Below are 23,820 nucleotides of genomic sequence, written 5' to 3' on the forward strand. Positions count from 1 at the left end.
ATAAAATTGGAGTGTCTGTTTGTAATATTGAAATAACACCAAAATATTTTTTTTACAATTATTGTCTGTCTATCTGTCTGTCTGTCTGTTTGTTCCGGCTAATCTCTGGAACGGCTGGACCGATTTTGACGAGACTCACTGATAGGTAGCTGATGATATAAGAAGTAATTTAGGCATTTTTTTGACTAGCATCGCCCCGCGGCGTCACCCGCGGTACGACAATAACCGCGGGTAACATCGCGGGACTCAACCATCAATAATTTTAATGTTTCCGAAGCGAAGCGAGGGCGGGTCGCTAGTATCAAATAAAACGCACCTTTAATTACAGAGATAAATGTCGTTTAAATCAAACACTATTTCACCCCTCGAGATAATAAATCAAGAAAGTTACGTGTAGGTTTTTTATAAATAAATAAATCCGTATATATACCATAAGTGAAAATGGCGAATGTGACAAAAGTATTGGCTACCATCAAAGCGGTGATTACCAGACTAGTATTCGCCTGTCACGGCATCATGGCCATATGGCAGGTGACGCTATTCAAAGGGAGTCTGTACTGGTATTTGGCCGCGCCAATCCTGCTCCTGATCTTCGAGGGAGTCTTCACACTGACGATAAAGGAAAACCAGGAGTGGAAATGGTGAGTGATGCGCTGTGGTCACTGTCCAATTCGAATTATTGACACGGTTATTGGCCAATTTGATTTGTACATTGGCGAAAATTTCCTTTCGTAGCTTATAATATATGAGGACCAATGAAGAAAAGAAGAAGAGACCGACCAAGGAACAGATGGATATTTTTTTTTGTTGCTTAAATGAGTGGACGAGCTCACGGCCTACCTGGTTAAGTGATTACTGGAGCCCATAGACATTTACAACGTAAATGCGCCACTCACTTTGAGATATAAGTTCTAAAGTCTCAGTATAGTTACAACGGCTGCCCCGCCCTTCAAACCGAAACGCATTACTGCTTAACGGCAGAAATAGGCGGGGTGGTGGTAGGTACCTACCTACCCGTGCGGACTCACAAGAAGTCCTACCACCAGTAATTAAGCAAATTATAATTTTGACGGATTTGACGACGGATTACACGATGTTATTCCTTCACCGTGGTAGTCAATCGTGAATATTTGTTAAGTACGTATTTCATTAGAACAATTGGTACCCGCCTGAGGGATTTCAACCTCGGCACAGTCCGGTCGCTCGATACGAACGCACCGGGCGTCTTACCTATTCATTCTCTCTATCTCTTACTTATATTAATACGTGAAGCAAAAACTTTGTATCCCATTTTACGAAAAGTGCCCGGACGGAGGAGTATGAAATTTCTCACACTCATAGAGAATATAGAGAAGGAGTGCAGAATGCTAATATTAAAAAAAAAAATGCATACCATGTATTTGACACACACACGCATGCATACTATTTGTTTATTGTCAAACTTTTCTTAATGCATAAAGTCTGTGATCAAATTGAGAATAGATTAAATATTGTTTGTCTTTATTAATATTTGTCTAAAGTGTAGTCTTGGCGAAATCTGTGATTATAGAAGTATATTTAATAGTCTTTTACAATACAATCAGAACAGTGTACAAACTTATAATTTCAATTAATTATAGTCGAATTTCGACTACCGGGGGATCACTAGTCGTCTTAAACAGACAATTTGTTATTTGAAAGCATTCATCATCTTTTTGTTTACCTATTCGCTGGTAGCCTAAGAGGCTATTCCAGCTACGCCCAGTACGGGTAGGTAAGGTGAGAATTTGCTAACACTGACAATAGCAAGCGCAGTGCTTAGCTGAATCTACCATCGGATCGGAATCGCAAGACTCTGAGAAGAACCCGCGATAAAATGGGTTAAGTCTGTGGCCATCATCACTACCAGCCTGTATCTCACCACTACTGCTTCTCCCACATTCGGTCACTAAGAACATTCCTCCACCTTCCACGTCCAATCTCTCTAAGCATTACAATGTAAATAATTATTGATAAAATTATATTAAAAAGTTTTACGTTCAACTTTTACAACGATACCCCGTGCCGTGTGATAAATAAATAAGAGAGAAACATTAAATGCGATTTTCGGTATCCGCGTCAATCACAGACCACCTTACGCAATAGTTGCTGTGTAATGTTTACTGAACTCCCTCCGCCCCCCCGTCCCTCTGTCCCCCCGTCCCATCCCCCCGTCCTTCCATTACAGTCTGTCGAGAACGTAAAAGCCATTAGTTAGGAAAACAGCCAATTTCATTATATTCTTCGGACGATGACGTGCGGTAAACACAATCGCCGGTGATTCGACATTGGCCCTGTGATTGGCATTCTTTAGTGCCAAATTAAACTCAATCATGAGGATGCTAAGGTGTGTAACTAAATAGTTTCTCGCCGGGTCTTCTCAGTTTGTCGCGGTTCGGGTCCGATATCAGATTCAGAGAAGCACTGCTGTCAACACGTCATTACGGAGCCTTTCGGTCACCGTTCTCGCCAAAACCGTCGCTTGCGACGAAGGGCTCTGAGGGTAAATTAACGCATAGACACAGATCACTGAGTTTCCTCGCGGGTCTCCTCAGCGGAACGCGATCACCGATTCAGAATGTAAATTTACCTCTGAGAATCAGCGAGCAATTCAGACTTCGGTTGTTTTGGACGTGATAACGTCTTATAAATCGACGAATACCGGCTGCACGCACGAAAAAGTGTCACGTTCCGCCCGAGCCTGAGCCTGCGAGCGAGAGCGCGGAACAAACGATAGAGAGACACGATCGGCCCAAGCGTTAATTTATCGAAAAAATTGTAATTTTCAATTAACTTCTTTTTTGTATCATAACAAAATAATGATAACTCAGTAATAATTATTCAATTCAATTCATAAAAGTTCGATGTTTCTTTATGATGTAATCACTCTCGTCCGTAAACCGAATTTCCGAAAACCAATATTCTTTTTTAATCTATACTAATATTATAAAGAGGAAAGATTTGTTTGTTTGTTTGTTTCGAATAGCCTCCGAAACTACTGGACCGATTTGAAAAATTATTTTTCCATTAGAAGCCGACATTGTCCCTGATGAACATAGGCTACTTTTTTTAATATTTTTTTAATTTTTTTTTTTTTGTTTCATTTGTGTTTTAATGTTTCCGAAGCGAAGCGAGGGCGGGTCGCTAGTTGATTATAAGGATGAACTACTGTTCAATTTCTGAACGTCAAAGTGTCAACGAGCGACGTCAGCCATAATTACCGGTCAATTGGACTAAGCGGGGTTGGTACTTACAAGGAATTATCGATTTGGTATTGTTTAAAAAAAGCCGTTAAATTCATCACCTTTTTGAAGTTCAGTCGATGTAGTTACAATCCAAAGAAGGAGACTGTAGCTTGTTACGTCCGCACGTCAGTACACGCACGGTTTTTACTATAAAAACATATGTTACGCCTGCGAACGGAAGGGGCTGTGATCGACTCGGAAGGTTTGACCTTAGCTGCTTTTGTGAATGGTAGTCGGAGCGTAAAATGTCAATGCTCACTAGTCTAACTTGGCAAAGATTTCGACTTGCAACCTAACCCATGCATCAGCCCGCTGAGTTTCTCGCCGGATCTTCTAAGCGGGTCGCGATTCCGATCTGGTAATAAATTCTCTTGAGTTTTTAGGTTTCCTTCGGAGGCGCTCGGCCAGCTGTTAGCCCATCCCATCCTTCTTGACTGAGCCCATGCTCGCCCACGTGTTCTGGTGAAACTGGAAAGGCCTCCGGGCCAACAGTAATCTTTCAATCATAAAAAAAATCAGTGCTCATGATGTGCTAGGAGTATTCAGAAGACGAAGGGTTATCATGGGTTTATTATATCCGTGAAGATCCCATCAGCGCAGATAGAAACTATCCGTGCTGAATTTTTCGAGGTTTTTTTAGTTCTAAGGGAAGTATGTGATATTTCCTCTGGCATTGCTGATGTCCGTGAACGAAGGTACTTACCATCAAGTATGCTCGTGTATCTACAGTGGCAATAAAAAAAGGATAATTTATCATCAAATGCTTACGTGTTTGTTATCTTGTTAGAGCTCGCTCGGGTAGGTACCACCACCTATTTCAATCGCCAAGCGGTAATTGAGTTTGGAGGGTGGGGCAGCCGTTGTACTATAGAACTGATACAACTCAACAATCACATCTAGCAGTGCGTATCTGATAAGTTTGAAAATATAAAAATCATACCCGCAAAATTATAATTTGCGTATTTACTGGTGGTAGGACGTCTTGTGAGTCCACACGGTTAGGTACCACCACTCCGCCTATTTCTGCCGTGAAGCATTAATGCGTTTCGGTTTGAAGGGTGGGGCAGCCGTTGTAACTATACTGAGACCTTAGAACTTATATGGGTGGCGTATTTACGTTGTAGATGTCTATGGGCTGCAGTAACCACTTAACACCAGATGGGCTGTGAGATCGTACACCCATCTATGCAATAAAAAAATAAAATAAAAATTATATATTATAATATTCGTTAGGGCTTGATTAGTTTGGGCAGGGTTAGATGGCCACGAAAACGGGGGATAATCTCGAAAAACTATTCATCACTGGCAAAGTGGAAGAGAAGACGCCAAGGGAGCGTGGTCTCATGCGCTGATCTGGTCGAATTAAGACGACATTAGACTCCAGAATCAGTGTTGCTGTCCACTGCGGAGAGGACATGGAAGAGGAGCACAGTCCAAACAAAAATGTGTGCTCTGAGGAATTGCTTGAGATGATTCCATCATCTCGTTTTTATCATCGTACTGCCCACCACCGGTGTAGAGTTCATCCATACTACCTGGAGCCGCTGCGTTCATCCACAGTGCGCTTCCAGAGATCTTTTTTGCCACGTACCATCCGACTTTGGAATGAGCTCCCCTCTACAGTGTTTCCCGAGCGTTATGACATGTCCTTCATCAAAGGAGGCTTGTGGAGAATACTTAACGGTAGGCAGCGTTTTGGGTTTGCCTCTGGCATTACTGAAGTCCATGGACAACGGTAACCACTCACCATTGGTGGACAATTAAAAAAAAAACTCCGTAAAGATCACGATCTTCAAGCATTGAGAACACGATGCAAGGGACTAATCCTTGTATTATAGAACCATCGCACTCCTGCTAGTCCAATCCGAGCTAATATTCTACCATTTTACCCAGGTTCTGTCCGTCCGTGTTCATATACTTGGGGCTGGTGGTGCCGGCAATCTGGCTGCTGGAACTCCACAAAGTCGATCTACGGCTCCAGAAGAAGTCAATCAACGCGACCTTCATAGAGGCAAGTGGAGTGTATTTTTGAAGTTGATTGATTGAAGCAAAATGTCTAATTTTTACATTGTAATAATAATAATAATTCATTTATTTATCCTTCGATCAACAATAGTTACTATTGTTGATCGAAGTATTTATCAGATATTAATAATTCATACATTCAGATACAAATTAAGTCAATATTAAAATATAAATCATTATCATTCCAAGGCTTCCGCCACGGCGACCAAAGTTTTCCGTTTAATAATTTAAAAGCGCGTCTTTCATCCGCTCCAATATGGCTATGGAAGCCACACGTAAGAACACCATCCACGAAGCTGTAACAAATGGTGGAATTTACAATTACAATTACAAATAGGTAGTAAGTACATAGAGAAAAAGCAAAGAAACAAAGGCCTTCTCAACTAACATTATAATATTATTTATAAGCATTACTTACGAGTTCTACCGTTATATTTATTTAGTTAGTCCGCAAGTGAACTATATGGTTCAAATACTGACAGTCATAACAATCTGCATAATATAATATACTAGCTGACCCGGCAAACGTTGTGTTGCCTTAAATAAGATTTCTAGGGAAATTCTAGTCTAATATATAAAATTCTCAAAAACCTGATTCAATGACATAATACCTCGTTAAAACAAAAAAAAATTATCAAAAAAAAAATGTTTGGGGTGGACAATCCTTATCACTTAGGGGTATGAAAAATGGATAGTAGCCGATTCTCAGACCTACTGAACATGCTATTGATACACAAATAAAACCAAAAAAACATGGCTAGCAAGCTACGATTGATACATAAATAAAACCGGCGTAACAATATGTTTGTCTTTCATATTAGTCATGTAGCCTTGGCGAAATCTGTGATGATAGAACAATAGAACCATAATAATGTTCAAACTTATAATTTAAATTAATAATTTTGGTCGAATTTCGACTATTGGGCGACCGCTAGTATCTAGAATTACTTGATAATAGTCGTGCAGACTGTTCCTATGTTTGATCCTCTCACGTCGAAATTCCGGTGTTAATAACACCACAAAATGGAAAATTTTACTAGTTTATCTTTTTAGACGGAATTCCCCATTCCGGGGGGTAAAAAGATATCAACGGACATGTGGGTCACTGTCATCGAGCAGTTTCTGATGTTGACCCTCATTGTCGGGAGGTGGCTGCTGCCTAAGGGCGACCTGACCAGGGACCAGCTAAGTCAACTGCTTCTGGTCTACATAGGTACGTGACCTGATTATGTATTTTTACTGGTGGTAGGACCTCTTGTGAGTCCGCGCGGGTAGGTATCACCACCCTGCCTATTTCTGCCGTGAAGCAGTAATGCTGTACACGACCCGGTCTGTATGGCTGTTTCCGAGTCGTGTAATAATATTTTCTGCTGTCTGTTTGTGCGCTGGTAGAAGACGGCTGTTTCTTTCGATGGGTTTCGGCTTCTGTAGCGAGGTTTCACAGGTAACTGTCTGGTTCACTGGTAGCTGATTCACTGGTGGTTTTCTGATAACTGTACTATTGGAGAACTGCTGGTAACTGTTTCTGTCTTGCTGATGTTTCTTTGTCGGAGAGCTTCTGAGAACTGTTTCTGTCTTGATTATCTGCTGAGAACTGTGTTTTGCCTGTAAATGGCCATCCTTTTATATTTATTTCAGTACCCCATCTCGCGACGCGCTATCGACGCGCCACTTTCGGGGGTCCCTTGATCTGTATGTTACCGTAGTGAAAGCGCTCCACAAATCGTTCCTATTGGTCTATTCACATTCTCTGATCTGATACACTAACATATTGCATATTAAATAATTTAAGATTATACATTTTTGTTACATAATTACTTATTAACTATATTATTTCTATTTGTTTGATAAAATCCTATTTCGTCCTGCACAAATGCGTTCCGGTTTGAAGGGCGGGGCGGCCGTTGTAACTATACTTGAGATCTTAGAACTTATATCTCAAGGTGGGTAGCGCATTTACGTTGTAGATGTCTATGAGCTCCAGTAATAACTTAGCACCAGGTGGGCTGTGAGCTCGTTCAACCATCTAAGCAATAAAAAAAAGTTAAGTGGGGTTTTGGTAAGGTTCTTCATTTAATCAGTCCAGTGTATGGGGCTTCGTCCACGAGGTCTTTTACCATTGAATCTACCCTGAATAATAAGTTTCTCGATAGTAAATAGTGCGCACAAAAGATACAAAAGTGGATTTAATTTGTAACGTCAATGATACAGTGGGTAATATAACAGATATTGTAACATCAAGATGAATCTCCCAATAATTCGATTGTGTTTAATCTCTGGATATAACGCTGTTTCGTCTTAAATCAGGCACGGCTGCGGACATCATAGAGTTTTTCGACTCCTTCAAAGACGAGAAGGTGGCCTCCGAGAAACTCCTCGTTCTGCTCACCCTTGGCATTTGGTCGTGGTCCCTGGTGCAGTTCACCGTCGTCCTAACCGCCACAAAGTCCAGGAAGTCACGCGGAGCAGGCAATAGGTCCGACATGTACGTATTACGCACGCATACGCCACGCACGCATCATTTAATATACCACCATCACAATGTACCACATCTGAAGCGCTTTGGCGAGTTAATTTCGCGCAGAAATCTGGCAGTTTTTTTTTCCTATCTATTTCTACTAGAATACCTCGAGAGGTTGTTCTAGATTCACCGAGCTAGTAGGTGAGCTCACGGCGCTCAAACCGGGAGTGTTGCTAACACTGGCCCTAGCAAGAGCAGTGCTTCGCAGAATCTATCACCGGATCGGAAACGCGACCCACTGAGAAGATCCGGCGGGAAACTCAGTGGGCTGTGTCTGTGGGTTAATTTACAGGGAGGACAGACGACCGGGCTGTCTGTCTGTTGTTATGCCCAAACTGGATTACGGCTATGAATTCTTAGACTAGATTTCATGCCACTGCTAGGCACGGGTCTCCGCGCGCGCGATGATAAGTTTACTTCGCAGGATCTATTTTAAATGCGCCTACCGAGCTATCAGCCAAATATCTATTTAAACTACCATATGTTAGAGTCTACTTACCTGTGTGACGTTTATCAATCATATATTATTATAATATATATAAATATGAAAGCTGGAAAGACCTGTAGTCAGCGCGACATTCTCCCGCAGTGCTATCTAGTAAAAATCTTTCGTATTATAACGCGCTACTACGAAGCCGATGTTAGCCGATCTCTTTCCAAAAGTCGATGTGCGGTATTTATTGTCGGGTACTGTACGGAAACAGAAATTATATAATCGAAAGTAATTCGTGTTGTACTTAATTCTGTTGGTTTTTTGATGCGATTCAAAAGAAAACTTCGCACTCCAAATCGCATCCTGGGCACCAGAACTTAGTGTCCCGGTAAAACGAAGACTGGCAGGCTGCACGCACACGACAGCACGGAGCACTGGCTAGTCGCAAGGATCACGGAAGCTCACTGAAGCTCAACTACCGCAATAAACTACACTAAGCATATCTGACCGCGTCTACATTACGTGTGACGTCATTTGGGGTGAAAGCGTGCTTGCTAATCACAGATCATACGTTCAACTTGTATCATTTACATTACACACGAATATGGGTTTTTACTTTGCCTTGTTAAGCGCCTAACAAGTTTTTTAAATATACAGTTTCATTATTGGCGTCCGCTTTTGTCTATTTTTTAACATAATATGCTTTTTACACAGCTTATTTACGCACTTTGCGTCATTGATTGGCGAACCGTCATTTGAAATATTGTTTAAATGTTGATCGATCTTGTAAATGTCGTTAGCGCGATGCAGGCATTGGCCGACATATTTTTCCTAGATATCTAACCCCTGTAACTATAGTCCCTAGTATCAAAGCTACAAAAATGTATTTTACTGTTGTAGCGTTTGTTACTCAAACCGATAATAGGAAAAGATGAATAATATATTTATTGTAGTTAATCAAATGTCATAATTTATTAATTTTCTACAAGACAACAAATTGCTCGTGTAACAAGACCAGAGAATGCTCGGAGTTTCATTATAGTTATTAATTAAAATTAATTCCGGATTTACAAATAGTACATATCTACAAGTACAGTGTAAAAAAGTAATATTTTGATGTGATACCGTCTTATACTCGTAAATCGATGAATACCGGCTGCACGCACGAAAAAGTGTCACGTTCCACCCGAGCATGAGCGTGCGAGCGAGAGCGCGGAACAAGCGATAGAGAGGCATGATCGGCCCAAGCGTTGGCTTGTGACACATTTATCTCTCTTCTCGCGTGACGTCAGAGCTAGCAGTTCGAATAGTTCCGCCACTGAAGTTATCACGTAAAACTATCGTCCGTAAGCCGACTTTACAGACAACCAATATTTTTTTAAACGATTATGGAGGGTAAGAATAAGAAGCACCATTTCAAAGGGATCCAAGTAAAGTGGCGCCACAGTAGCAAGTGGAGAGATTTTAAAAACAGCGCCATAAACTGCCACACTACTTCACTTTATTTAAAACTGCTGTATTCATTACATTTCCACTTCTTACTCTAGCGCTATTTCGGTGAGTATTTTTATTTTTTTGTTGCTTAGATGTGTGGGCGGGCTCACAGCCCACCTGGTGTTAAAGCCCATAATAAACATCTACAACGTAAATGCTGCCACTCACTTTGAGATATAAGTTCTATGGTAGGTTCAGTATAGTTACAAGGGCTGCTCCACCCTTCAAATCGAAACGCATTATTGCTTCACGGCGGGTGGTACCTACCCGTGCTCCTTACTTCTACCCTCTATAAACGATAATTTGATGTAGGATTGCACTATCAATCGTACTCCGCTTAGGAACAGCCGCGCTTGTTGCTGCACGATCGAGGTGTGCGCCATCATGATGAACATAGCTCTCCAGGACGCGCCCTTCCTGGTCTTCAGACTCCTCATAATATGCTACTACAAAATAATCAACTACATGAATATATTCTTCACCTGCAAGAACACGTTGGTAAGTGATCTCTGTAGACGCCTTCAAGTTACCCTCAGCTGAATACATTTGAAAAGTGGTTGTTTTTTTTTTATGCACCGACGGTAATGACTCACCGTCAGATGGGCCGTATGCCACTTATAATGGCGATTAAAAAAAATTAATTTATTAGACACTAGTGCTCCTCCAGTAGTCAAAATTCGACTATAATTAATTAGTGAAACTATAAGTATGAACATTATTATAGTTCTATTGTCAAAGACTATTATACTTCTATTATCACAGATTTCGCCAAGACTACACTATAAACAAAAAAAAAAAAATATTTTTATTGCTTAGATGTGTGGACGAGCTCACAGCCCATCTGGTGTTAAGTGGTTACTGGATCCCATAGACATCTACAACGTAAATGCGCCACCCACCTTGAGATATGAGTTCTAGGGTCTAATTCTAAGGTATACCGATACCTAATACTTATAATCGAAATTCCGCACTTTATACTTTATTAATCGTCGATCTATCGACGTTTCGCGCTCAAAGGGTGAAACTAAAATGTGTCGCTTTTTATTTTTCGACGCCGTCCGATGAATTGCCCTTCACTGATTTCCACCAGGTCATCTTACTGCAGATGTACAGGCTATACGTGTTGCATTTGGAGATTGTTGACGACAACAATGGCGGCTCCGTGTACAGGAAGTCGGGGAGGCAGCATCACAAGAGCCGGGAGAGGAAGCCGAAGGGAGGCGGAAGAAGGTGAGTACTGAGAGACCCTGGGTGTCGACGAAAATTCAAGAGTTTTCTTTACAATTGTTACGCGCTGGGGTACGGGATAAATAAAAAATCTACCGTAGTACAAGTTAACACTGTATTAGCACTTGGAACACTTAAAACGCTTCACAAACACTTTAAAATTCTCAATTTCCTTCTTCCGCTTCGCTTCAGATGATCCGTTCGCTGTTTCGCTTAGAGTAGTTCCGATTACTGACTGCGTACCATCTCTGCAACGCTTTTATAATCGAGACGAAATCCCTAGTATCATCATATTACACAAAAGTCTAGTATTGTGTGTTTCCGCTATCGCTATCTGACAATAGATGGCGTTGTATTCCTCGAGTGTTCTCGATGTTACTAGATTATCGCGTACTGTCAACTCATCTGACTATACCATTGTCTCAGCTGCAATATGTAGCAGTCTCCAAGCCAGACCATTTGGCGCGTACGATCTCGGGATCCTCCTCCTCCACCTTGCGTCGTATTCCTCAGTGCTGAGGGTCGTGACCTTTACGGAGCACTTTTGTTTGGACCATGCTTCTCGATTCCTTCCTATCCTCTGCGCAGTGGATAGCGACATTGATACTGGAGTCCAATGTCGTCTTAATCGGGTCAGCGCCTGGGACTACGCCCCTTGATCTCTTGACCTTCCACTTTACCGGTGATGAGTAGTTTTTAGAGATTCTCACCCTTTTACCTCGCAACTTGAAAATCCTTACACAGGCAAGTGGTGGAGAGTCTTATGGAGACGCCTAGCTCTTGATCACGCGATAGATAGGTCTTAAAAACGTCTCCATACTAATGACGTATGCCTTCCAGCAAGCACAAGTCCAAGAAGCAGAAGACGAAGCACGAGGCTGGCACGTCTATATCCGTCATCAGCGACCGAAGACACGACAAGATCGACTCCGGCAGAATCAGGTGAGTGGTGCCTTGTGGTACTTGTGTTGTTGCTGCTCTTATTTATTTATTTATTTAATAGGTTGAAAAAGATTCTTCGCATATTTTAAGAAAATTCACAACATTTTTTAATATAGTTTATTTACCTTTAACTAAAATATGTAGGTACCATTTTGTTCGATAACTTTTTGCCATCTTGTAGGTAGGGACATGATCCTATTTCTATAGAAATTTTAGGGCTTCTGATCAAAATACCGCGAGAATTGGTTTTAATAGTCCTCTCGTGATTTTAATCTGACACTGCCTAAAGAATTCTGAAGAGACCGAAACAGGTGGAAATCTGAAGGTACAAGGTCAGGACTATACGGCGGACGCATTAACACCTCCAAGCCAAGCTCTCTTAATTTTGGCTGAGTGGCTAAAGATGTGTGAGGTCTAGCGTTATCATGATGAAAAATCACACCCCTTCTGTTAATTAATTCCGGCCGCTTTCTCTCAACTTCTTGCTTTAATCTCATTAGTTGTTCGCAGTAGATTTCAGAATCGATGGTCCTGCCTGGTGGTAAGAGCTCATAATGAATAATGCCCTTCCAATCCCATCACACACACAGCATCACCCTGTTGCGAGTTAACCCGGGTTTCGCCACAGTCTGTGAAGCCTGACCGGCCTTTGACCACGACCTTTTTCGCACGTTCTTGTCATACATGATCCACTTTTCATCATCAGTTATCAGCTTCTTAAAAAATGGTTCGCTATCATAACGTCGTAATAAAGAATCACAAATGAGTACACGGTTCATTAGGTTTTTTTCAGTGAGGTCGTGAGGTACCCAAACATTGAGCTTTTTTGTGAACCGCCGTTGTAACTACACGTTAGACCTTAGAACTTATATCTCAAGGTGGGTGGCGCAGTTACGTTGTGGATGTCTATGGGCTCCAGTAACCACTTAACATCAGGTGGGCTGTGAGCTCGTCAACCCATCTACGCAATAAAAAAAAAAAAAAAAAACCATTTTTTTCAAAATGGCGACCAGAGTAAGGTTTTTTTATTGCTTAGACGGGTGGACGACCTCACAGCCCAACTGGTGTTAGGTGGTTACTGGAACTCATAGACATCTTCGACGTAAATGCGCCACCCACCTTTTGCGGGTTTGATTTTTATTACACGATGTTATTCCTTCACCGTGGAAGTCAATCGTGAACATTTGTTGAGTACGTATTCCATTAGAAAAATTGCATCTTTGACATCAAAATTTCCGGATTGAAAACCTTTAAGCCGTGCTACTCTCACAGACGCTGCCTTAGGTCCATAAGCATCGCAAATTTTTTTCGCGGCTTGCGTTGCCTTTTTACCTTTTTTGTAGTAAAATTTTAAAATGTATCGAATTTATTCACTAGATTCACTCATCTTGATAGTACGAAAAATAAATAAAAATCACACATTTTTCTAACTTGAACTTATAATTATTTTCTTTAAAATTTAAACTTTTAATGATACCAAAACCAGCCAGATACAAATAGTATAGCCAAAGAGATTTTATTACAAGTTCATACATACTATAATGTGAAAATACTTTTTCCCAAACCTATTTTATTAGTGTTTGACAATAGAACCATAATATTGTTCAAACTTATAATTTCAATTAATTATAGTGCTGTGGGACCACTAGTAAACTCAAAAACAGGATGGAAGCGCTTTAGTCATTCTGAGAAATCGCTTAAAGAATCCGCGGGCGGAGATTGAAGTTTTTAATTTGCTTTCGATAACGATGTTTGCCGCTAAAAGCGAATTATATTGGCGCGATGACATCACGCAGTGAACCAACCTGCCCTTATCGCGTGGGGTGAAAGGGTAGCAAGGTAACAAGGAATTTAGGTAACTTGTGGAGATATAAACGGTAGGCAGCGGCTTGGCTCTGCCCCTGGCATTGCTGAAGTCCATTTGACGGTAATCACTCACCATCAGGTGGGCCGTATGCTCGTCTGGCTATACGGCAATAGAAAAAAAATAAAAAAAAGATATTAATTCATTTTGTTAAATGTCTAGAAATATTTAAACTTTACTAGTGGTCGCCGAATAGTCGAAATCATTCAATAATTATTTGAAATTATAAGTTTGAACATTATTACGGTTCTATTGTCAAAGTCTATTGTCACAAATTTTGCCAAGGCTACACTATAGACAAATGATATTAAAGTCAAACAATATTAATCTATTCTCAATTTGACCACATACTTTAACAATAAACAAAAGGGTATATATGCGTGTGTATGTGTTAAATACATGGTAGTGTGCGTAATGTTTTAGGTCTTGACTTAATGATTTTTTAATGTATAATTTAAAAAAATAACATTCTGCCTACATACTTTATATTCTATTTAAGTATTGGAAATTTCATAGTCCTCCGTCCACGAAATTCTCGCTAAAATAAAGATGCAAACACTGACACTGTAGGCATAGTTATAATAAGGTCTATTTTGCCATATTATTAGTCGATTTGACGACGCGCTCAAAAAGGATATTCGGTTGGATCCGTACACATTAAAATCCTTTTTATCAATATGTAAGTACCGATGTATCGATAAAATCCGTCTATAAAAAAATCTTTAGCCGCGAATATAGGAATTGGATCGCATTCTTTTAATCCGCGAATAGTGAAAACGCAAATGAAGGGAGCGCAAATAAGGATCTTTTACTGTTGTTTTCTTTATATTCTTACCTAATCGCTGGTAGGGTAAAGGGTATTCCAGGTTCACGCAGACGGGAAGGTGAGCTCACGGGCTCAACCTGAGAGAATTTGCGAACACTGGCCCTAGCAAAAGCAGTGGTTCGCAGAATCTACCACTGGATCGGAAACGCGACCCACTGAGAAGATCCGGCAAGAAACTCAGTGGGCTGTGTCTATGGGTTGCGATTTAATCAATAATGCACACATAATTGCCAAATATAATATTGTCCCAATTAATTTAAATGCTTTTAAACTCTTTATACTAATACTTTGACTGAAGTACTAGTGAAGTAATAACTTTTCTATTTTATTGCGTTTTATCGTATCAGGATTATCCGGCTTAATTTTGAAAGCGTTGTCACATCGAGCTGGCTCCCACCTCACCTTGACACGAAAGGGGTTGGAATCACTGCCGATAGGGATGTGACGATGTCGATGAAAAGTAAAAACGATAAATCATATGCGATTTTTAACGAATTCTGATTGGTCCCACGGATTCTCGCGTCAGTGTAATGTCAGATGATATTAAATTTTTATTAGTGTTATTTGCCCCGGACCTCATGCAGCAGTCAAAGTATGTAACAACAAAACGATAGGTGCATATTCATCAGAACGGTATCTATATATGTATAAATACGTGAAGCAAAAACATTCGGACCATTTTTTACGAAAATTGCGCGGACGGAGGAGTATAAAATTTCCCACACTTATAGAGAAGGATTGCAGGATGATAATATATCTTTTTAATTACGCATTAATAATACACTAACTAAATCTATAAAGATTCTGCGAAGCACTGCCTGCTCTTGCTAGGGTTAGTGTTATCAAAAGTCTCTCAGGTTGAGCCCGCGCACTCACCTACCTGTCCGCGTGTAGTTGGAAAAACCTCTTAAGCTACCAGTGAATAAGTAGGAAAAAACCAATGAATATTAAGAGTTCTGGGGATTAAATCAAATTATTGCCTTCTGGCAATCGCCTTTCAGGCTGAACCTCACTTCCACCGCCCTTGCGGACGCTCAATTAATTTCCAGAGATTATTTTCACCGCGACCGCTCTATTACTGGTGGTAGGACCTCTTACTGGTGGTAGGACCTCTTGTGAGTCCGCGCGGGTAGGTACCACCACCCTGCCTATTTCTGCCGTGAAGCAGTAATGCGTTTCGGTTTGAAGGGTGGGGTAGCCGTTGTAACTATACTTGAGACCTTAGAACTTATATCTCAAGGTGGGTGGCGCATTTACGTTGTAGATGTCTATGGGCTCCAGTTACCACTTAACACCAGGTGGGCTGTGAGCTCGTCCACCCAACAAAGCAATAAAAAAAAATTTCAAATGAGCTTCGTAAAAAGTGCTTCGTAAAAAGTGCTTCGTAAAAAGACAGAGAAGTCTTTTCTTAGCCCACCGCGTCACGTCGGGGTAGCCAGTTGTAGGTATAGACGACGAAAGGAAGATCTTCCACTGAACGGGTGATATTGCTCGCTAGACCGACGGTCCGAATGTTGTTGTTCGGAACTTGTATATATGCAAGCCTGTCTTGAAAACGTCGTAAGCGAGATTCAGGCATCTTTTTTTTTTATTGCCTATGTATGTGGACAAGCTCACAGCCCACCTGTTGTTAAGTGGTTACTGGAACCCATAGACATCTACAACGTAAATGCGCCACACACCTTGAGATATAAGTTCTAAGGTCTCAGTATTGTTACGACGGCTGCCACACCCTTCAAACCGAAACGCATTACTGCTTCACGGCAGAAATAGGTGGGGTGGTGGTATACCTACCCGTGCGGACTCACAAGAGGTCCTACCACCAGTCAGATCTGTCAAATATCTTGCGTTGTATGATGGCTACCGCCACACCGCGAGGAAGACGTGGACGAGGCGTATCAGACCTCGTTCTGCGTTTGAGTCGTTGAGGAATTATTATCGATATCGACTTTACGGTCCACAACCAGGGTCCTCCCTCGCTGGGAGCGGCCAAATGGCCCACGGTAATGGTTACGAATGACCAGACTATATTGCACTGTGTTTTCATTCTCCGACTTGTCTTTGTAAAAATACTTTATAGGTATATATAAAATGGACTGTCTGCGTGGGGCAGTAATTAGCGCTTCTGACTGTCGCGCCGAGGGTCGTGGGTTTTATTCCCACATCGGGCAAACATTCGTGTGATGACCAGTTTTGTTTGGTCTTTGTCTGGGTGTTTATTATCTATATATATGGAGAATTTCAGAGTACTAGTGGTCGCCTAGTAGTCGAAATTCGCCCATAATTAATTTAAATTATAAGTTTGAACATTATTAAGGTTATATTGTCACTACACTATTGTCATTATACTTCTATAATCACAAATTTCGCCAAGGCTCAGTACTATAGACAAATAATATTATTCTGCTCTCAATATGACCACAGACTATCAATAAACAAAAGAGAATATATTATATGTGTGTGTGTCGAATACATGGTAGTGTGTGTGATGTTTTTCTTATTGATTTAATATATTTTTATTCATAATTTTAAAAGAATATTAGCATTCTATAGTATTTCTCTATATAAACTTTAAGCGTGGGAAATTTCATACTCCTCCGTGAGCGCAATTTTCGTTAAAAGGGGTACAAAGTTTTTGCTTCACATATCTATATATATAAAAATGAAACCCGTTTTCCGTTGTCACGACATAACATGAAAACGGCTTGACCGATTTGGCTAATTTTGGTCTTGAATTATTTGTTGAAGTCCAGAGAAGGTTTAAAAGGTTAGATAAATATAAAAATATTCGGAATTAAATAAAAATAACAATTTTGTTTTTCCTTTGATGTGTCCCTCGTCGGACGGATTCCTTTTGTTTGTTTTAAGTTTATCCTAAACAAAAGTTTAGGTCTTTTATTTATCGATTGAGGCACTACGAAGTCTGCCGGGTCAGCTAGTTAATATATAGATAAACAAAAAAAAAAATTAGTTGTGTTTTTTTAAGTGTATTGTTTTTTAATAAGAATACAACATTTAAAGCATTTAATCTCTTTTGTAAATTATTATTTTAAACAGTATAATTGAATTACGTATATATATATAAGCAGTATAATTTCGGTTATTCCCACATATTGTTTATTCTTAGTGCATAATGTAATTTACTAAATAATTTTGAACAAAATTAACGTTATCAAATCACGCACGCTCATCCGGGCCCAATTTAGAATTCCCTGCGTTATGGGTACCAGAGACTGACTTAAATACTTATATACGTTTAAATATATACATATATAGATAATAAACATCCAGACGAAGAGCAAACAAACCTGCTCATCACACGAATGTTTGATGCGGGAATCAAATCCACGATCCCCGGCACCACAGTTAGGCGCGTTGAGTAATGCGGAATTTTTTTGTTCTACCTAAGCTGATGGTCTTGAGAGGCCATTTCAGCGTTACCCTAATAAGTAGGTAAGCTCACGGGGCTCAAACCTGTAGACGTTGCTAACACTAGCCCTAGCAAGAGCCGTGCTTCGCAGAATCTACCGCCGGATCGGAAACGCACTGAGGAGATCCGGCGAAAAACTCGGTGGACTTTACTGCGCCACCGAATCAATCTTAATCTTATTTAATCTTAATTTCAGGGCCATTATACTGACCAATTCGGATGAGATAAAGGAACTGGAACTCACGAAGCTCTTCAGTGATCAGATAACAACAGAAAATGAAAAGAAAAAGGGGTGAGTGTAAGCCACGTGCCTTTGGTATGTTTGGCGGCGAATTCAAAGGCATTTACTACAAATTTTAATGCCATCGAACGTTCTCGTCGTAAATATGGAGGGTAGATGCAAGGAGCGCCATCTTGTATAGGGGATAAGTTGAAATGTCCGCCTGTAAACATCGAGTTATTGTTGGAAGACTCACCGAAATAGCGCTAGTGTATCGCAGTAGAGTATGGCAGTTTTAAATAAAGTGGGCTGGAGTGAAGTGAAGTGTGATAGTCTATATCATGGAGGGTAGAAGTAAGATGACCATCTCAGTGTTTTATAAAGTGTCCGCTGGAAAGGAGCCAATTAAAGTGGCGCCACAGTAGCAAGTGGAAGGATTTTAATAACAACGCCATAAACTGCCATTAGGATACTAAATTAATAAGGAAAGAAACACTTCTTACGTGAATAGTAATAGAAATAAATAGTTGACATTTTGAACATTATAATATATTTATTAAGTACACAAGTCGCGAAGAATATATCTTCTATATATTAATACGTGAAGCAAAAACTTTGTATCCCTTTTTACGAAAATTGCGTGGACGGAGGAGTATGAAATTTTCCACACTCATAGAGAATATAGAGAAGAAGTGCACAATGCTAATATTTTTCTTAAAATAATGCATAAAAGATACGTTAAATCAATAAAGAAAACATTACACACACTACATACCATGTATTTAACGCACACATCATGCATACTATTTATTTATTGTCAAACTTTTGTTCTCGACGTCTGTTGTCAAATTGAGATTAAATATTGTTTGTCTTTGTTAATGTTTTTTATAGTGTAGTCTTGGCGAAATTTGTGATTACAGAAGTATAAAATACAATCATAATAGTGTACAAACTTACAATTTCAATTAATTATAGTCGAATTTCGACTACTGCGGGACCTCTAGTAATTTTTCAATACAGCAAGACTTCACCCTGTATAAAACTGCTATATTCATGTCATTTCCACTTGCAACACTAGCGCTACAGCTTGGACACTTTATCAACTTCTCCCTTGTACAAGACATTCTTTACTTCTACCTTCCATAGTTTTCAAAAAGAGTAACCACGATTTTGAAAAAAACTGACCAAGCAAACCCATCGGACGTGTCTCTTTGATATTTCATTTCAATAATTTAAATACAAAAAACTATATATGTGTAGTCGTCGTGGCCTAAAGGATAAGACGTTCGGTGCATTCGTATCTAGCGATGCAACGGTGTTCGAATCCCGCGGGCGGGTACCAAATTTTGTAATGAAATACGGATTTAACAAATGTTCACGATTGACTTCCACGGTGAAGGAATAACATCGTAAATCATAAAAAAAATCAAAACCCGCAAAATAATAATCTGCGTAATTACTGGTGGTAGGACCTCTTGTGAGTCAGCACCACCCCGTCTATTTCTACCGTGAAGCCGAAATGCGTTTCAGTTTGAAGGACGGGGCAGCCATTGTAACTATACTGAAATCTTAGGACTTATGTCTCAAGGTGGGTGGCGTATTTACGTTGTAGATGTCTATGGGCTCCAGTAACCACTTAACACCAGGTGGACTGTGAGCTCGTCCGCCCAACTAAGCAATAAATAAAAATCCCTATATGATTTATGACATAAATCTAAAAGAAGATATAATAAGTTATACAGGTGACACATAAATAGTATTTTGAATATTGAAACACAAGAACTGGTGAACCAATAGCTATAAATGTTGTTTCTCTTTACAGAGCAACTCAATTTGTATTATAATTTTACTGGCTAAACTTTCCTTTATGGTCCATCGATTTGGAAGATAATCAGAAAATAATTCATTATATATCTAAACTGGAAAGACCTGTAGTCAGCGCCGCATTCGCCCGCAGTTCCATCTAGTAATCTTTCGCATTAGAACACGCTTTACTAATACGAAGAGAGCGATTCACGAAGCCGATGTTAGCCGATGTTATCCGATAGTCTCTTTTCGAAGAACGATGTGCAGTATTTATTGTCGGGTCCTGTAATTGAAATTCGACCAAAATCTACGAACGAACTGTGATTCAAACGACTCATGGAATCTTTTTGTATCGTCGTAATTATCTAAAAGATATATATCGTATGTTAATTTGGAGCTAGTGTTGGTCTGTAGATAAATTAACAATAGATGTGTTCATGTTTCACCCGTTGGTTCGGTCATTAATATCTGGAAGTTCAAGGGCACAGCCATGACGAAAAACTGTTGGATCCTCGTTAAATCTCTTCAAAAGTGCTTAGTGCGAGTTTTTTCAATTACGTTTGCCACTAGGGGCGCTGTTCCAACTATACAAATTTGAGTTAACTTTTACGTCATCGAGAACGTGACGAGAACACTAAGCACACAGGTTGTGAACGGTCACCTCGCTCATGAACGCAAGCCACTGCAACGCATGCAAATTATCTGCTCTGTTCAGTGGTAACGCTTCCAACCGTGACCGATGCCTAGCCAGTAGCTGTCATAGACATGACAATGTTAGTAAGGACTTATTTCATTACAGGGGCAAAAGGAAACAAAAGTCTGAGACATCGGAGGAGTCGTTGAACAATATACAGCAGACCACCGACGATTCGGGCATATGACATCACAGGATAAGGCGGGATAGTCCCAAACGGAGCCCCAAGCGAAGCCCCAAACGGAGCCCCAAACGAAGCCCCAAGCGAAGCCCCAAGCGGAGCCCCAAACGAAGCCCCAGGCACAGAGATAAGCAGAAAGACAAACGGAACCGGAAGAAACGTGAGACTGACAGTGACAGTGACAGCTCGAGTTGAATCCCTTCGTCATAATGTTCATGACGTATCTTGCCTTTCGCATTTTCGAGAGAGAAATTATTGTCTATGGTCGAAATTGTCTATGGTATGTCGATGCATTGTGTGTCATACTGATCGGTGTTCGTTAGGAGTGGAAAATGTTTGACGACGAATCTAATTGCTTTTTTTTTAAGAACGAAAACTGAGTATATCGATTCGTCTAAAAATCAATTCGGTGCACTATCGTAATTGTCTCTGGATTTATTGTATTTTATCTAGAGGTAACCTTATTTGTATAGGAAAAATGAAATTAAAAATGGCGGTTCTAAATTAGTTACGCCTGCCAAAAAAAGGCTATTTTATATTAAAACTATAAAAGCCATTAGAAGAATCAGAAAGCTAACTATGTAAGATAATCTTAGGCGAACATAATACATACACTTTCTCTTTTAAAAATAATGATATCAAATACTCAAGACAATGAGAGTTATCTGCATTTTCTGTAATATAAAGTACGAACGTAATAACAATTAGCAATCAGCCCTTGCTTCGCTTCGGGAACATTAAATTTTATTATTGATAGCCGAGTCCCGCGATGCTACCCGCGCTTATTGTCGTACCGCGGGTGATACCGCGGGGCGAAGCTAGTCTAAAAAACGTAGCTTAAGTTACTCCTTATATAATCAGGTACCTATCAGTGAAGGTCTCGTCAAAATCTGTCCAGCCAGAACAAACAGACAGACAAAAATAAAAATAAAAATATTTTGGTTGAAGTACTGTGTGTTGTAGGTATGCATACTTCGCATTTAATAAAAAGTGGTTATTTTATTATTACAAACAGGTATTCCAATTTTATTTATTTGTATAGATATAAAATTTAAAACTATAATAAATTCATCTAACAAAATATTCGCTGACTTGTAATATAAATTTTGTGAAAACAACATTTAAAGTCCTTAATATGTCTATTTAAATTAATATTTTAAACAATATTATTACATATTATATTGTGTAAGATTGAATTATTTCTCTTGATTGAACGACAGGTGAATGAACTGTCTAAAAAAAACCTTTGTAAAACTAATTTTTTTTACGTATTTAAAGATAAGCAATGGTAAAACACTTAGTGCCTTTTTGTCGTATTTTTAGAGATTTAGTGTTATCACTAAAACAAAATCAAAAAAATTAGATTTCTTTCGAAACCACAAGTGAAAATGAATCTTGCAGTTACAATAATCAAGGGCGAATTTCGATCGTATAGCAGACAGACACTTGTACATATTATTATTCCTTATGAATTAATAATAAGTTAAGTAACTTGTATTTGTGAGAATTCGTTAGATCTAGTGTATAATTTGAATAAAAACGATGATTTTATTAAATCAGCCTTTCCCAAAGTGGGCGATAACGCCCCCTTGTGGGCACTGCATTCCTAAAGGGGGGCGGTAAGACACCCAGAAAAAAAGGGAGCGTTGTGTAGAGGTTTGGCAGGCAATTTGTAATTTCGTCTAGGAGGACTCTTAGACACCGACTGAGCTGTCGCTATAGTGGTTTTCAAGTAGGTGAAAAAATGGGGGCGCTAAAAAATTATTTATTTTCAAAGTGGGCAGTAGGCAAAATAAGTTTGGGAACCCCTGCCTTAAATCAATCGATAAAACAGTGAGTTAAAGTGATACAATTTTTTTGTCAGCGCGCCACTATTGTGACCATGTTTTTTTTGTTAATAGAAAAATGACGCAATATCTAGTTGTCTCTCTCTCGCACGCGCGCAACTAATAGCCCTATCGCGATCACCCAAGTTGCGATGTGTCCATTTTTGTTCCGAATTCACGGTTTCAAAGAATAAAATCAAAAAACTTCCAGATAGCAAATGACCAGTACGACAAGTTTCACAAAATAAGATCCGATCGAAGTATTGAAGTCGGACTAAGGTAGCCAGCGAATATAAAGAATAAAGCGATATGTTTATTGTTTTGTGTTTTTTCGATATTCGCCGATGACAGCAGGAATGTAAACACGAACTTCTCCCTCGCAATGTTATAGGTTAAGTCAAAAAATGTTATGTTTGTATAAGACAAGTGAAATGAAATCAATTTGTGTCGATACTATTGTAGATTTTTAATAAAAGGATTAATGAAAATGTGTTTTTCTATTAAGAAATTAGAAGTTAACAAGGTTGGTAAAAGTCAACTAATTTAGCACGCAACCGCGGGAAATCTTATTGCTTCTCTTCAGCTTTTTTTTTTTTTTTTTTATGATTGAAAGATTACTGGTGGCCCGGAGGCCTTTCCAGTTTCATCAGGACACGTGGGCGAGCAAAGGCTCAGCCAGGAGGGGTAGGATTTGCTAACAGCTACCCGAGCGCCTCCGAAGGAGACCTAACAGCTCAAGAGTAGCTGCTTCGCGAATGAATCTACTACCGGATCGGAACCGCGACCCGCTGAGAAGATCCGACGAGAAACTCAGCGAGCTGATTCATGGGTTAGGTTGCACGGCGAACTCTTTGTCGAGTTCGACGAGTACGGTTACCGAGGTCCCTAAGCCTGCTCCTAGTGTTAGAGCTGAAGGCGTCTAATGCAAAGGTTATTGGATCTGATGGATCCGCAAGGACGTGTCTAGGGCGTCGACGGTGACTGGCTCCTGCGTGATCAGGATTCGGGGAGTAGTCAGCGGCGGCAACGATAAGGCGATTATCATGACGCATAGCCTTATCGAAGTAC

At 39.9% G+C, this 23,820-nt stretch overlaps 1 protein-coding gene across 1 annotated transcript; it reads left to right on the forward strand.

Moving 5' to 3' along the window:
• Positions 1-378: 378 nt before the first annotated feature.
• LOC149501949 (transmembrane protein 26) lies at positions 379-23,221 on the forward strand. Its single transcript, XM_089731455.1, has 9 exons — positions 379-641; positions 5,157-5,274; positions 6,342-6,501; positions 7,596-7,773; positions 10,078-10,234; positions 10,827-10,966; positions 11,804-11,905; positions 18,222-18,317; positions 20,851-23,221. Exons 1-9 carry the CDS (start codon positions 442-444, stop codon positions 20,930-20,932), a joined length of 1,233 nt encoding a protein of 410 aa, XP_089587581.1. The 5' UTR covers positions 379-441; the 3' UTR covers positions 20,933-23,221.
• The last annotated feature ends 599 nt before the right edge of the window (positions 23,222-23,820 follow it).

The sequence above is a fragment of the Bombyx mandarina genome, chromosome 11 (genome assembly GCF_030267445.1).
Source record: "Bombyx mandarina strain Sakado chromosome 11, ASM3026744v2".
Classification (NCBI taxonomy): Eukaryota; Metazoa; Arthropoda; class Insecta; order Lepidoptera; family Bombycidae; genus Bombyx; species Bombyx mandarina.